The following is a 17083-nucleotide window of genomic DNA, read 5'->3' on the forward strand; positions in this document are numbered from 1 at the left end:
ACTTCCAGGGGATCCAGTGCTCTCTTCTGGCCTCTAAAGGCATTGCATGCTTGTGATGTACAGACACACATGCAGCCAAAAAAAATCAACACACACGGGGGCTCACATCTTTTCATTACCTCAGTTCTAGGAGATCTAGTGCCCTTTTCTGGACTCCATAGTCACCACACACACACATGCACACACGCACGCTCGCTTGCATGCACACACACAGGCAAAATACTCCATATGTAAGCAAATGTAAATCTTTTTTGGAAAATGTGTAGCAATGATATTTTCACAATAGCTTTCACAATACTCAAATATGATCACATTGATATTTAATTTACTATATATATATATATATATATACATATATATTCGTTTATCTTGGTCTCTAGTGAGTATGAAGGGTTTTCTTTTGAGACAGGGTCTCTCAATACAGTCCTGGCTTCCTGGAACTCCTTGTGTAAAGGCTGACCTTGAGCTCAGAGCTATCCACTTGCCTCTGCCACAGAGCGCTGACATTAAAGTCATGCACCACCATGCCGAGTTCATCTCCTTTGGAACAGGTTTCTCACTGACCTGCAAAAAGCTATTGACAAATAGCTTTGAGCTCGAGGGATCTATTTATCTCTGCCTCCCCAAGCACATATCACCACACCTAACTTTTTAATGTGGGTTCTGGGGATTGAACTCCAGTGCCCATGCTTGCAAGGCAATACCTTACCGTTTGTGCTCAAAAATATTTTTTTAATTAAAATTAATTTTTGAAACAGTGTCTTACTGTGTATTTCTGGCTATCCTGAACTTTCTATGGAGGCTAACCTCAAACTCACAGAGATTCACCCACCTCTACATCAGATAGAAGAGTGCCTTGAAGTTAATCTTTAATGTTATGCTGATTCCTTTTGGTGTGGTACTGAGCGGTTGAACCTAGGGAATAACTAAATGTTATTTCATGAGTCCTGGGCAAGCCCTTTACTACTGCAGACACACACAAGCCCCTCTTAATTATGTTCTTTCATTCTTCCTGTTAAAGTGCCTTTAAGTGAAATTGAAGATCCATATTTTGATGGACAGAAATCTCCTTTGGAGACACCAGCACCTCGAAGGTTTGCTCCTGTTCCTGTTTCAAGGGATGGGAAAATATCGAAGAGGGAAGACCCTATAGAAGAAAAAGAAAATATGGAAATGTCTAGTCCTCAAGGTAGGAAACCAACTGGGGTTAACATCCGCCTTTGTATTAGTTATTTCTCTTCATGCTGTGAGCAAATACCGTAGACGAAGCAGCTGAAGGAAGGCCATGTTTATTTTAGCCCATGGTGTAAAAAACGATACATCCAGGCATGGGGAGGAGGTGAGGGCAAGGTTGCTTAGATGTCTGTCATGTTGACTATAGTCAGGAAGCTGAAAGCAGACAGAAAGTATGTTCAGCCTATAGCACCTCAAAGCCTGTCCCCAGTGACTCACTTTTTTCCAGCTAGGCCTTGTCTCTTAAGATTCCATAACTTTCCAAAAGCACTGCAACCAGGTAGAGAGGAAATTGTCAAACATGGAAACCTGTAGGGGACAGTTCATATTCAAACCACAACCCTTCTCTAGACCTACTGCTGTTTTGCTCTTGTTTTTGTTATTTCTTAATGGTCTCAAGAACCAGGATGGCCTGGAACTCACTGTGTAGCCCAGTGGCCTTGAACTTGTGATTGTCCTGCGTTAGCTTCCAAAGCGCTAAGAGTGTAAGTATGAGCCATCATATCTGGCTAGACCTGTGCCTAGTTAGTAACTAAACTCTGTAGGTGGCTAGTTTCCATATTTTTTTGCATGGTATTTAGTTGTTTCCTTACATTCTTTATTGTAGTTGAGGTATATATACAATTTTTTCATCTACAGATTACTTAAGCCTTTCATGAATAGGATATTTAATTAATAAATAAAAAATAATGCTTTTCTGAATGCAAGACTGATCACATTCAGAATTTGTTTCTTATATTGCTTTTAGGTATAAATTTAAATGAAACTCATGGAAATTAACATTTATCACCACATTCAGCTGGCATAAGTGCCAATCTAGGGACTTAATGAAACCAGAGAACTTTTATCTTTCATCTGAAATACTAGTACACTCCAGCGCCTTAAAATATAGCCCTTTGTCCAGATGAGACCTGATAAGCTAGGGTCAGGTGAAAGGGGAGGAGGACCACTCCCTATCAGTGGACTTGGAAAGGGGAATGGGAGGAGATAAGGAAGGAGAGGTGGGATTGGGAGGGAATATGGAAGGGAGCTACAGCTGGGATACAAAGTGAATAAACTGTAATATAAAAATATTAAATATATATTAATATAATAGATTATATTTTATTATTTTATATTTATTATATATAAAACAAAAATTTAATTAAAAAATTTAGCTGTTCTAGTAAAGGTTAATGACAATATTAAGTGGTAGGCCTTTATTTTTGGGATCATTCAAGCGTTCAGGGGTTATTTTAACCAAGTTTTAAGAATTTAGAAGACAATTACCTCACTAAAAGTAATTACGTAGTCTTAACAAGGCTAGTGGGGTATTCAGAGAATTGTTGTAAAAACAGATACGCTGTCTTTTTACTAGTTTATATTAAGGTAGTCTCTAACAGGACTTTGTCGGACCCGCCAGTGGTTTAAATAATGACAGAGAGGCTGTTAATATTTTTAAAGCTTAGGCATTTGGCTGGGCAGACTCTTAGCTCGTCTAAATTATTCTGGCTATTCTAGCCCCCAACCCCCACATGGCTAGTTCTTAACCTCTCTCACCTGTTCACTTCTGTGTACCTCCATGTCCTGGTGGCAAATCCAACAAAATCTCATTAGATCTGGTGCCCTGTGTTAGGTGCCAATTGTAGCTGGACTTTTTGCCTTCCTTGTTGGGTTCTTTTACATACTACCCTTCTCTACCCCAGTCTCTTCCAACCTCTTAACACTAGGTAGGAGAGAAAAAAGAATAGAGGGCAAAGGGGATATAGATCTCTTTAGATTATTTCCTTGGGGCAAGTCCAACCTTGGTCATAAGAATAACTCCCAACAAGCAACCAGCAATCCAGCAATAGCAAAAGCAGCAGAAGGAACCAGAAGCAACAGCAGCAGCAGGAGCCACCACAGGCCACAGGCCCTCTCAGGGCTCTTGCACGAGAATCGCTATGTGCAGCTGATAAAATCCACGCTCCTTGTAGAGCATGAGATAAATCATAGTCCGCGGCTGTGCACCATCTAAGCAGCTCCACATACCAAACCTGGGATTAAAACAAAAACCTAAGCCAGGCATGGCGCCTGTAATCCTAGCATTCTGGAAGGCAGAGGCAGGTGGATATCTGAGTTCAAGGCTAGCCTGGTCTACAAAGTGAGTTGAGGACAGCCAAGGCTACACAGAGAAACCCTGTCTCAGAGAAACACACGCACGCACATGCACGCCAGAAAAAAACAAAAACAAATCCAAAATGTAGTCACATAACATAACTGTTTTTTTTAAGAAACCAAAATTCTCACTACAATAGTCCAATTTGATGAACTATTAAAAAACCTTACTCTCAAGCTGGGTGTGGTTGATGCAGGCCTTTAATCCCAGCACTTGGGAGGCATAGGCAAGTAGATCTCTGAGTTTAGCCTGGTCTTCAGAGCAAATTCCTGGACATCCATGGCTGTACAGAGAAACCCTGACTTAAAAAACACAGACAAAAATCCCTACTCTCTAATAGAGGTCAGTTTAGTTTTTTTTACTTATATAAAGCAAGTATTTGCATCTCTAATTTTTAATAAGATGAAAATATTTTGTCTTACTTTCTGAGTGTATTTATGTCTATATTTTTGTCTTGGTTTATTTTCAGGCGCAATAACCAAACCCCATGAATTGGGAAATTTATAAAGAAAAGAAGTTAAATTTGCTTACTATTCCAGAAGTTCAAAAGCATGACAGAGGGCTAGAGAGATGACTCAGAGGTTAAGAGCACTGGCTGCTCTTCCCAAGGGCCTGAGGTCAATTCCTAGCACCCACTTGGTGGCTCACAACCATCTATAGTGAGATGTGGTGCCCTCTTTTGGTGTGCAGGTGTACCTGCAGGCAGAACACTGTATACATAATAAATAAATAAATACATCTTTTTGTTTAAAACAAACAAGCATGACAGAGGGTGGCGTCTGATTCTCTGCCGGGTCGTGGTGTGGTGGAAAGCTTACACGGCAAGAAAGCAAGCTAGCCAGAGAAAACTTGGTGTTTACACAGAGTTACTCCTTTGAGGACCCTTTAATACAACAAAGTTGCTCCTTTGATAAGTAATCTGCTCAAAACCCATATCATCCTGTCAAGAGGACTCCACATTTCAAATGCCACTAATATGTAACTCTGAGAATTAAGTTTCCAACGTAGAATTTAGGGAACACTTGCAAAGAACCATATCGGTTACAGAGTGAACTGAGTAGATAATCATTGTAAAAATCTTAATTTAGGTGAGAGTGCAAGTACAAATGAGATGAAATGTAAAGGAAAAATGAACTAATTTGGAAAATGACTTTTTTTCTGTTGCAGGAAATGTAAGACTGTTGGAGCGGATATTGAATAGTAATGATTCTTTGACAAGAAAAAGTGAATCATCAGACATAACCTCAATAACTAGGTCAAAAATGGGATGGAATTCTAAGAAAACTGACAGGTAAAAATTTCTTTAGGAATTTAACTGTCACTGCTTTTAAAGTATTTAATTTAGAAATACAGGCTTTAATTTCTAATAAGGGCTGATTCTGGTGGCATGATGTGCAGCCTTACTGTGAGGGTAGGCAGGAGAAAGGGGGTTGGGAGTGTAGACTAAATGAAAGTAACTAAGAATACTGGCTCATAAAGAGCTCATTGTACTCTCTTCCTCTGCCGTGATATAAGTGGCGTTTTGCAAACAACTTGCTTTGAGTTCCAACCTAGTGACAGTGGAAGACTTACTCAGTGTGCATGAGGCCCTGGGTCAATTGACTCTCCCCCCAAAAAGTTTACAAGGTTGCATCAAGTAAAACTAAGCCCTAAGAAATTAAAAAAAAAAAAAAAAAAAAAAAAAACCGTACTAAGGAAAAACCTTCAAAAGCCACAATGTGAGTGTCTTTATATGGATGTGTTGTGTAGTTTTGCACAGTGTCTTTTCCGTGTGTTGTGTTGCTTTGTGCCTTTCATGTGTCTCAATCTTTAATTGCACTTCCCCTGTTAGTGCCTTCTTTTGCATTCGATACCTGCTAGTGTACCATTTTCAGTTCTTTGTTGTTTCCATTGCTACATTTTCCTTACTTTCTTAGTGATTATCTGAGAGCTATAATTGACATACTAATTTAAAATGACCTAGTTCAGCTTAAAACCCATTTAATTTCAGCATCTTGAAAATTTCTCCCTTTTCATTCTACTGTATGGTCAGAAAGGTTTATTTTTATAAGATCAAGTACATCTTGGTAACCGTATTTAATGCAGCTCTGTGTGTGTGCATGCGTGCATGCATGTGCGTGTGTGCGCATGTGCATGTGCCATGTGCGTGCAGGTGCTCACAAAGGCCAGAAGACATTGAATTTCCTAGACCTGAAGGTAAAGGCAGATTTGGGCCACCTGGTTTCTTGGAACCAAACCTAGGTCCTTTGCAAAAGCAGCAAGTGCTGTTAACTGTTGAGCTAGTTCTGTACTCCCAGGATAGCTGAGTTTTGACACAAAAGAAAAGTTACAAAAATACAGATGTATTTGTTTTTTGACACGGTCTCATCTCACTATGCAGCTCTGGCTGGCTTAGAACTTGCTCTGTAGACCAGACTAGCCTCAAATTTACAGAGATCTGCCTGCTTCTGCCTTTCAACTGCTGAAGTTAAGGGCATGTGTTACAACACATTTCTAATACAGATTTTTAAATATTTATTTTTATAGTGTACCTCTTCTAGTACTTTTTATTTCATCAAATAGATCCAAATTAGAGTCTGGTGTTTTTTTTTGTCCCACCATAAAAAATTCTTATATATTTTTTATGTCATCTTTAGATATAAATGTGCTCTGATTTGGTTTATTTGGGATCACTGTTAACTTTTTTATTATTATTACTACTATTACTATTATTATTATTATTATTGCCAGAACAGAGCTTCATTCTTGTAAGAGCTGTAAATCCCATAATGAAGGTGAAACGAGTCGTTTGTTGGCCTGTTGAGGGCTACCCTTCTGGTATCATTTCTTTCACCTTTTTAGTTTAGTTTAGGTTTTTTTTTTTTTTTTTTTTTTTTTTTTTTTTTTTTTTTTTTTTTTTTTTGTCAAGCACTTTTTATTTTTTTAAAATTTTTTTTACTATTAATTACACTTTATTCATTTTATATTCCCCCATAAGCCCCTCCCTTTTCCCCTCCCGATCCCACCTTCCCTCCCCCTTCCTCATGCATGCCCCTCCCCAAGTCCACTAAAGGGGAGGTGGTCTTCTCCTTCCTTCTGATCTTAGTCTATCAGATCGCCTCAGGAGTGGCTGCATTGTCATCTTCTGTGGTCTGGTAAGGCTGCTCCCCCCTCAGGGGGAGGTGATCAAAGAGCAGGCCAATCAGATTATGTCAGAGGCAGTCCCTCTTCCCTTTACTATGTAAACCACTTGGACACTGAACTATCATGTGCTATATCTGTGCAGGGGTTCTAGGTTATCTCCATGAATAGTCCTTGGTTGGAGTATGAGTCTCTGGGAAGTTCCCTGTGTTCAAGTTTTCTGGTTTTGTTGCTCTCCTTGTGTGGTTCCTGTCCTCCAGCTCTTACTATTTCCCACTTCTTACATAAGATTCCATGCACTCTGCCCAACAGTTGCCCATAAGTCTCAGCATCTTCTTTGATTGTCTGCAGGGCAGAGGCTTTCAGAGGCCCTCCGTGGCAGGTTTCTAGGTTGTTTCCTGTTTTCTTCTTCTTCTCATGTCCAACCTCTTTGCCTTTCAGGATGGGGATTGAGCATTTTAGTCAGGGTCCTCTCTCTTGCTTAGTTCCTTTAGATGTACAGTTTTTAGTAGGTGTATACTATGTTATGTCTATATGAGTGAGTATATACGGAGGTTTTTCTGTGTAGCCCTGGCTGTCCTGAACTCACTTTTGTAGACCAGGCTGGCCTTAAACTCACAGAGATCCACCCGCCTCTGCCTCCCTGAGGCCCCTCCCTAGCTCCTTTCCTTACTTTTAAAGGACTGTTTTAGAATTGATGCCAAACTCTGTGTTTGGCATTCGTTTCTTTTTAGATTGTGTTGTTACTGGTGAGAATCCAGGAGCCAGTCTTGTGGAGGACTCCCTGCATATAATAGTCACTCTTCTTTTGCAACTTAATATTCTTTCTTTGTTGTGGCCTTTTGACAGTTTGACTGTGATGTGTGTTTTGTGGGTTTTTTTCAAGTTAGCATATAAAGTAATAAGTGTCATGATGGCATTTTCATACATAAATGTCAGGATAGTTTGTTCTACGCTATCCCTCCTCAAGACCGTGCCCTAGTTCCCTCCCCTATGTCTTGTTGCCCTTTTGCTGGCTGGCTGGCTGCCTTCCTCTAAATAATCCTCTCTTCTGTTTTCAGTATTCCATTACCGTCTCTTCCTTTGCCTACACCTAAGGTCCTTCTCTTCCTCTCATGGTTCCCTTTATACACACACACACACACACACACACACACACACGTGTACACTTTAAATCTAATTTTTTTTAATGTGAGAAAATGTGGTAATTGTCCTTCTAGCTAGGAATGACTGTCTTCGAGTTTGTTGTGCTTACATTGTGTTGAGCTTCTTAAATGGTGAATAGATTAATTTTCATTAAACTTGGAGAGTTTGGGGGTACTTGGTGGTATTTGGGGGTATTAAATGGTATTTGTAACCTTTCTTTCTTTGAGGACTCTGCTTTGTGTTGGCATTGGTTATGTTGGCGTTCATTGTCTGAGGCTCTGCTCATTTTCTTTTGAATATTTTTAGCATAAAAAAACCTCTCTGTATTTACACTTCAGAAATAAATAACATTCTTTCTGAGTCTTCTGTTTCTGGTTTCTGGGATCTCTGTCGTGTTCCCTGTCTCGTTCTTCCTTTTTTTTTTTTTTTTGTTGTTTATTTTTTGAGATAAGGTATCCATGTAATTCTGACTATCCTGAACATGCTAAGTAGGCCAGGCTGGCCTTGAACTTGAAGTGACCTCCTTGCTCTGCTGTCTGAGTGCTGGGGTTAAAGGTGTGTGCCACCACTCTTAGCCACTTCTAGGGTCTCTTGATCAAGTGCAGTTATAGCAAGTAGGGAAGCAAACATTGGGGCAGTCTAGCTTACTTGATGAAAGAACATCATCCAAGCAAGAAGAGTCCTGATGGATTACATCTTCCACACAGTTCAAGCACAGCCAGCTTGGGTTTATTACTAAGGCTTGTAGGAAATTTCTAAGTCTTTTTCTCATCACTAGAAATCCATCGATGTTCCTTCTGGATACTGTGTGCTTCCCATTCATTCATTCACACTTAGAATAGGTGATAAAGAACTGATAGTCGTTTGTATGGAAACCCCTATTTGCCAGGGAAAGCAGGCCTGGAACTGTGTTCAAGATTTTCATCTGCAAATGGCCTCTGATGAGTCTAGTACTATCTGCAACAGAAGAAAGTTTTCATGCTGAATCGCAAAGTCCTTTATGAGCCTGTAGAAGGTACTCTCTTTGTGTCTCATTGGAACAAAAAATAGAGGAGGATGATGACTTGGAATAATGACAGATATTTCTATATCTTTCCAGATTATACCATACTGGAGCCAAAGGGACTGTCCTGAATTCTCCATGGCAGAATTTTCTAGAGTTCTTGGCTAGCTTAGGGACATCTTCAGACAGCTTGGTCTTAATGCAGCCAGTTTCCTGAGAGCCAGGGCTAACATCAGAGAACCTCAGATCATTTCAGTTAGCCTGTCTTTAGAACTTGTGATTCTCTGACCTCAGATATCATTTTGAGGTCCTCTAGTAGCTAATTTCACATTTGAAACTGGCCATAGTCAAGCAAACTGTAATCCTAGCAAATGTGAGGCTGAAGATCTTGAGTTCAAGGTCAGCTTAGGCCACAGTGTGACATGCTCAAATGCATTTTAGTTACTGGAGTTTCACTTTCAGAATTTCTGCTTTATTTTAATCTCATATTTATCTAGAGTTCATTCTTAACATTCTGGGCATTCTAGTACAGGCCTGTTATCCTAGATGCTCAGGAATCCAGGTTACAAATTCAAGATTTCCTAGACTAGATTAAAAAATAAAAGTAAACAGTAAATAGCTCAGTTATAGAATACCTTGGCAAGCATGCATGGTAGCTTAGGCTCCAGCACCCCCCTGCCATAAACAAAAAAAGCAAGAGTTTAGTTTTCTCTTTAGTAGTGTTTTTCTAATAAGTCCAATACATGGCCTTTTTCAATAACAAACTGTCTTTTCCCATGTCTGGGCTGTGATTTCCTATTGCTTTACATGCATCTGTCTTAGAGTTTCTATTGCTATGAACAACTCTTATAAAGGAAAACATTTTATTGGGGCTGGCTTACAGATCAGAGGTTTAATCCATTATTGTCATGGCGGGAAGCATGGCAGTGTGCAGGCAGATGTGGTTCTGGAGAAGGAGCTGAGAGTTCTACATTTTGATCTGCAGGCAGCAGAAGGAGACTGTCACATTAGCTTGAGTTTATAAAGTCCACGCCCACAGTGACATATTTACTCCAAACAAGGCCACACCTCCTAATAGTGCCACTCTCTATGAGCCTGTGGGGGCCATTCCTGTTCAAACTACCACAGCATCACACACACACACACACACACACACACAGACTTTAATGGATACTGAGCATTGGAAGTAGTGCAGTTACTCACTTGTCCAGGGCTTGTTGTTTGCAGGTTGTTGTTGATCATGATGGTTGTTTAGTGACATCACTAGACCAAGTCTAGAGTCTCTATTTTGTTAGCTTAGTCTATCAGTGATTTGGAACAGCGTTTCCTCCTTTGAACTGATAAATCTCTTTTCTTAGGTGTGTATTCACTTCCTACCTGGACAGATCCTTTCACCAGTCAGCTCCCTGTGAGAGGCTCAGACCTCCTCAGGTCTTACCTGGGCATGCACACAGCCCTCTAGAGTGCATGATCTTCCAAAGCCCCAGGAGTATGGTAGAACTTACCAGTGCTTCACTATGGATGCCTCCTTATTGGTCACAGTTTTGTTTGCTTTGGTTGCTCTCACTGAGCTACTTCAGGTGGCTGAGATATCATACAGTTGTCTCTTGTTGAAAATACCCTGAGAAGAGTCTGTTCTTCAGCAAAGTGTGACGCCTTTAATCCAAGCACTCAGGGAGCCAGAGGCAAGCAGCTCTCTGTGAGTTCGAGACCAGCCTGGTCTACAAAAAGAGCTCAGGACAGCTAAGGTTATATAGAGAAACCCTGTATCGAAAAACCAAATAAATAAACAAAATAAAAGGCTATATAACTATAAGCCTGATGATTGACACTCAGGGAAACTCCACCCCTTTTCTAACCCTTTCCATGGTGTGAAGTTAGTGGTTTTCAGGGGTATAAACTTAGGAAAGGCATTTTAAGAATGAGAGAGCTCAGATGGGCATGATGCCTTTAATCCCAGTTTGAGTCCAGCCAGACCAAACTCACTTTGATCTACAAAGTGAGTTCTAATACAGCCAGGGCTACACAAAGAAACTATCCAGGAAAACCTGAAAAAAAAAAAAAAAAATGGTGAGTTTAAAACAAATGTGTAAACTGGATAAGGAGGTGCACCTTTAATCCCAGCATCTGGGAAGCAGAGGCAGACAGATCTTTGTGAGTTCAAGGTCAGCCTGGTCTACATAGTAGAGTTCCAGAGCTACATAGTAGACAAAAGACCAAATATGTACAGCCTGCTTCTCTGACTCTGAATCAACTCTTTTACTTAATAAATTTCCTTGAGTAGTTGCATGCCTTTTATTTCTAGAGTTCTCAAAACAAAACAGATTTTGATGAGTTTTGAGTGTTGTCATTGCTTTTGGAGGAATGGCACTTCCAGCGCTCTGCCTGGGCATCTGAATCGTAGCCTCAGCAGGACCCTTTTCTGCCTTTTTCCTGATACACATACGTCTCTCATCAGATTTTTCTGTTCATAACTGATTAAATCTATGGTATGATTTTAGTACAATACTACTTAGTACAATATCTCAGAATGTGTCAGAGATTCATGTCATCAAATCTTTTCTCCTGTTAGAGAGCTGGCTCAGTGAGTAAGAGCATTGCTGCTCTTGCAGAGTTCAGTGGTAGCTCACAGCTGCCTGTAACTCCAGGTCCAGGGTCACACACACACTGTGACCTCCTCAGGCCCCAGACACACCACGGTGCACAGGCAAGAAGTCCATATATACAAATGCTTACTGAGTTTATGACAATTTGGGATTTTTTTTTAATCTTTTGTAGCAGTGAAACTTTACATTCACAAAGAATTCCTTCCTCTGAAGAGATAGGAACAGCTAAAGTACCTGTGCAGAAGAATAATGATGTTGTTCATGATCTCGGCCAGAAGAAGAAACAAACAAATGACACGCTCCAGGTAAAGTGGGAATAATGCTAAAATCCATGATTATAAGCTAAAAATTAGGAAGAGCTAAGGGACGTAGCTCAGGCAGAGTAGTTGCCTGGCATGTCTGAGGCTCTTGGTTCACTTGTCAGCCATGAATGAAATCAGGCATGTTGGCACGCGTTTGTACTCTCAGCACTGTGGAGGCAGGAGGAAATCATCCTGACCCACATATGTGTCTGAGGCCAGCCTGTGCTACATCGGGCTCGGTCTCAAACACAGACAGATAATGTGTACTGTAATGTGTATGCACACACATCTGGTAAAATGTAATAATACAAACAAACAGAAGGAATAAAAAGTCATTAAAACAAATCAGAAGGAAAGATGAAAATAAAACACTGAAGAAAACATCAAATCAGATCAGTTTATTTCCTTTACAAAAAAATTTTAGAAGCCTTTACTAAATGATGTCCTTTTTTTTTTCATTTTCAATGTTTATCTTTATTTATTTATTTAAAGTAATTAAGTTATTTCTCCTTAGCACTCTGGCTAGCCTGTGCCACTGACCATTTCCTACTTTCCAATCTCTTTTTTTCTTCTTTTGAGGCAATCTTAATCTATAGCCCTTTATGACCTAGGAATTGCTTTTAAACCAAACTGGCCTCAAACTTGATGATCCTCCTGTTTTTTGAGCCCCGAGTGCAGGGATCATAGCAGTGTGCCACAACACCTGTCCGTGCCTTTCTGTCTAATAAAGGTTTGTAAGGAGGAGGGAAAGGGGGTTGTAGATGGATGGCCCTGGTTTGTCCAGGCCTCAGCATCTAGAGCAGCCTGCTCTTTACTTTGTTTTGCTTTCTTCACCAGGAGAGCTTTCATTGATGATCAGATAACCCAGGACTGCTCTGGATTCCCTGCCTTTGTTACATATGATATTTGTAATAATTTCTTTTTTCATTCATTTGTTTACTTACCTGTAGTAATTTCTGTAACTGGAAAACAAACAAAAGAATGCCGAGTATTCAATAACTTTTCATTTGGACAAGCTGAACTTGGGACTGTTTTGATTCTAGTGTATGGCCACAGCAATATACTAGCTAGCTCTCTTTGTATTAAATAAATTTGTGTGTGCGCTTGCATGTGTGTGCGTGTATATATGCTCCACATATGTGAGTACCCAAGGAACCCAACAAAGAGTGTTAGATGTCCTGGAACTGGGGTCACAGTGGTGGTGAGCCACCTGCTGTGAGCACTAGGACACGAACTCCAGTCCTCTGGACGAGCGCTCCTAACCACTGTGCCCTTTCCCCAATCCTATCAGTGTAACTTTAACACAGCACATTTCTGCCTTTGTTTTCTCTAAGCTAAAGCAATCTCCAGTTACCTTGAGGATTTCAGATTGTCCACAGAATCCTGTTAGGCTCCAGACAGCCAATACAAGGTCTGTCCTGAAAGATGCTGCGAAGATTTTGAGAGGAGTACAAAACAATAAAAAAGTACTAGAAGAAAACCTGGAAGCTATTGTCCGTGCAAAGGATGGAGCTGCTATGTATTCATTTATCAATGCTTTATCCACCAACAGGTGAGACAGGATGTGGGCATCACAGAGCAATTTATGAAGCTACCAGATATGCTTAAAGATTCATTTATGTGTGAGAGTGTTTTGCCTGCATGTATGTGTGTCCACTATGTGTGTGCATATTGCTCATAGGCCTCAGGAAAGCGATCCCCTGGAACTAGAGTTGGGGATGGTTGTGAGTGTTGGGAAACGAACCTGAGCGCTCTCGCCTGCTGGGAGTGTCTGTCCAGCCCCAAGGGTGTACCTCCTCCATGTCTTCTCTAAGCTCTCACGGTGCTGACTGTGTTTTCGTGTTTGGAAAAGGCCCCTTCTTGCCTCTGAAGATGTGGGACCTGACGTGGATGGATATGGAGTAATTTACTGACTATAATTTTCCATTTCAGTTTTCCCTCCTTCTGATACTTCTTTCCTTCAGTTCGTCACAGACATTTTCCTTCTAACATTTAATGAAGGCTAATACCATCCTTTTTGCTTTCTCAGGAAGGGTATTTGGTTACACGTAGCTTTAAAACTAGACTCATCTAATTCTGGTTCTATTTTCAGCTTATTAAGGCTAATTTAAGTACATTCTTTTTCTTTCTTGTAGAGAGATGTTGGAGAAGATTAGAATCAGAAATAAAGTAGATGAATGGATTAAAATCATTTCAGCAGAAATCCAGGTATGTCATGGAAAAAAATGGAAATTAAGTATTGATGTGCCTTTTCTTAGAATAGTTGTCATATATAAATCCACTTAATAATGCTTTTTATTTTCAGTACTGAGGACTGAACGTAGGCCCTCCCTCATGCTAGGAATGTTCTCTGTTATTGAGCTATATTCCTTACTCAATTCTGACTTTTTTTTTTTTTTTAAAAAGATTTACTTTTATGTGTGTTTGTCATTGTGGTTATATGTCAATGTGTGCAGGGGCACACAGAGGCCAGATGACCTCTTTGGAGCTGGAGTAACAGGTGATTATCAGCCACCCAGTATGGATGCTGGGAATGGAACTTAGGTCCTGTAGAGGCCCATCAGGTGCTCTTAGCCACTGTCTCGTTAGTCTCCACTTTGGACTTTATGAGATAGTATTTAAGTTTCCCAGGCTTAAACTCATGATAGCTTGGGAAACCTTGAGCTTGAGTCCTCTCAGCTTCCTCCGTAGCTGGGATAATAGGCATGGCCCGCCAGGTCTGGTTTATAAGTCTTTTGTTTGATTGTGATGTTTCTTGGGTTATTTCTGGTTTGTTATTACTTGTTTTCTTGTTTTTGTTGTTGTTTTTTGTTTTGGGTTTGTTGTTGTTTCTGAGACCGGATCTCACTGTGCAGCTCTGGCTGTCCTGGTACTCACTATGTAGACCAAGTCAGCCTCGTACTCGTAAAAGCCACCTGAGTGCTGGGTACCCCACCTCTTTTGTGATGTTTAATTTCACTGTCATTCTTTATATTGACTTTTTAATAAGTACAGTTTTATTTAGTAAATTCTTTATTCTTATAAATTTTATTTGGCTCCTGTCTGCCAAATTGTCAAGACAGTAACTGAAATATGAGAAATTTGAAAGAAAATTCTTTAAAAACAAAAAGCAAAATTCCTCTTGCAAAGATGTTTCAGGACAGTAGATTGAGAAGTGTTGATCCACTCAGGCAAACAGAGCAAAGCCACTAACTCATAGACAAGTCAGTGCCTCACACCCATGAAAGGCACAGCCTGTCTTCAGACATCGGCTTTTAAGTTTCGTGTATTGGGAGGGGTAGAACTAGACAACGTAACCATCTTGGAATGCAAGGCAGTTGTTTTTCTCCACTCTGCACGTTTATGCAGAGTGACTGCAAGGGGAAGTGTCAGCTCTGCTTCCACAGCAGTGAACACAATTTTTTTTTTTTCCTGAATAGCCTTGGCTGTCCTGGACTCACTTTGTAGACTAGGTTGTCTCTGAACTCGCAGAGATCCGCCTGCCTCTGCCTTCCAGAGTGCTAGGATTACAGGCATGCTCCACCATGCCTGGCCCACAAAAAAATGTTTTAAACTTTGTTATTTAGAAACATTTATAAGGAATTTATATTAGTAACTGTGGAACTCACCAGATAAATAGATGAAGTGACCTCTAGCTGTGTGCTAAAGAGCAAAATATGTCCTCATCACTGTTAATTTTATGTGAATATGCTTATTTAAATCTTCAAATAATTTAAGTTTACATATAGTCACCTCAGTTTCATTATAAGTTCTTTATTAAAGTTTGTTCTGAAGTTGCTAACTTCCTGTGATTGAAGCTTCTGAGGTGTAATGCCCTCCCATGCCTCTGCTTCCTCCTCTGTGCTCCATAACTTGCTAGTGTTTTTAGCTTTAGGATTGCTTTCTTTACTTTTGTTTTATGAGACAGGCTCTCTCTGTGTGGCCCAGGCTGGCCTCCAGCTGTAGCTCCTCCTGTCTCCTGAGTGCAGGAGCTGTGTGTACCTCTGGGCCCAGTGTCTTTTAGTTTTTTGTTTATGTTTCCAGAAAGTTTTTTTTCTCATGTGTAAGTTAATATTTTTTATATTTAAAGCATTTAGAAGTACTAAACAATGTTTATCTAATACATTCCAATATTTGCTAGTGTTGAAGCATCACTTTGTTTTGGCTTAAGGAATTTTAATTTTCTTTACCTTAGGATGAACTTATGAGAAAAGATTATGAACAGAAGAGAACTGATCCAAAGAATCAAAGGAACATGAAATCTCTAACTACGAGTAGAAATACTAAAGTCAACACACAAGACAAAATGGTGAACAGATCTGTAATTCCAAGAAGATACTGTCAAAAGCAAGTACAGGAGCAGTTTAGAAGTCCACCTGTAAAGAGCATGTCTGCCTCAGGTCTACAGAAAGAGAGAAAAGAAGTGAGATCCTAACCTGACTTTGTACATTGTACCTGGTCATTTTCTTAAAGATAGAAATAATGATGTGGATATGAAAAAACTTAAACTATGGAGAAATGTACAAACCTAGGCCAGATTTGTTCCATTGACTGCATAAGACTTTTGATTTGTAATGTGGAAAACCACATGAAATCTGTACTTTTCTTCTTCAAAGGCCTCTTACTGTGTTTTTTTGTTATTTATTTTTTGCTTTTTGTTTCTTTTATTTAAATTTTTATTTCTCTTTTAATATTTATTTTTATTTTATATGCATTGGTGCTTTGACTGCATATATCTGTATGAGGGTATTGGATCCCCTGGAACAGGAGTTCCAGTTGTGAGCTGCTATGTGGGTGCTGGGAATTGAACCGCAATCCTCTGGAAGAACAGCCAGTGCTCTTAACCACTGAGCCATCTCTCCAGCCCCTGCTTTTTGTTTCTTAAGAGACAGAGTCTTATATGTTCCCCAGGCTGTCCTCAAACTCTTGAACTCAAGCAGTCTTCCCACCTTATCCTTCCGAGAAGCTGGGAAGACAGGCGTGCAGCACCATGCCCAGCTTTAGAGCGTATGCATCACAGTATATAATAGGTGTGTCTAGAGCAGCAGTTGCCAACCTGTGGGTTGCTTATCATATATTCTGCATATCAGATATTTACATTATGATTCACAACAGAAGCAGAATTACAGTTATGAAGTAGCAACAAAGGCAGTTTCATGGTTGTGGGTCACCACAACATGAGAACTGTATTGAAGGGTTGTGAGAACCACTGCTCTAGAGTATTAGTCATCTGTTAGTAGTCAGATTCATGGTACTGAAAAGCATGTTCCATCTTTTTGTGCATGTTCTATTTTAAATTAAAAAAAAAAAAAGTGATGTTCAGTGCCTGGTGAGTGCAAGACATGATACTAGATGCTTACAGAGACTTTCTTTATGGCTCTAACCCGGCACCAATGTTCCCTAACGCTAAGCGTCAATTATTGAGTAGACAAGTATGTAATTTAATGTTTGGCTCTAGTGCTTGATATGCGCTTGGTAGAATGCTACATTTCTGTGGTACTTTGAGATTTATGTATTTTACGTAAACGTTTTGTCTGCACAGAAAAGAGCATCCGAT

The 17083-nt window shown here is 40.0% G+C and overlaps 1 protein-coding gene across 5 annotated transcripts in view; it reads left to right on the forward strand.

The window, feature by feature from the left end:
* The window catches only part of Kiaa0586 (KIAA0586 ortholog), a 106035-nt gene that overhangs the window by 23271 nt on the left and 65681 nt on the right, over nt 1-17083 (forward strand). For all 5 annotated transcript variants that reach the window (XM_060387621.1, XM_060387622.1, XM_021642643.2 and 2 more), the window contains 6 exons: nt 1022-1189; nt 4538-4661; nt 11418-11550; nt 12882-13099; nt 13683-13755; nt 15722-15949. In XM_060387621.1, the coding sequence (XP_060243604.1) occupies nt 1022-1189; nt 4538-4661; nt 11418-11550; nt 12882-13099; nt 13683-13755; nt 15722-15949 (944 nt within the window). The remainder of the gene's footprint in view (nt 1-1021; nt 1190-4537; nt 4662-11417; nt 11551-12881; nt 13100-13682; nt 13756-15721; nt 15950-17083) is intronic.

This window comes from Meriones unguiculatus, chromosome 7, assembly GCF_030254825.1.
Source record: "Meriones unguiculatus strain TT.TT164.6M chromosome 7, Bangor_MerUng_6.1, whole genome shotgun sequence".
NCBI lineage: Eukaryota > Metazoa > Chordata > Mammalia > Rodentia > Muridae > Meriones > Meriones unguiculatus.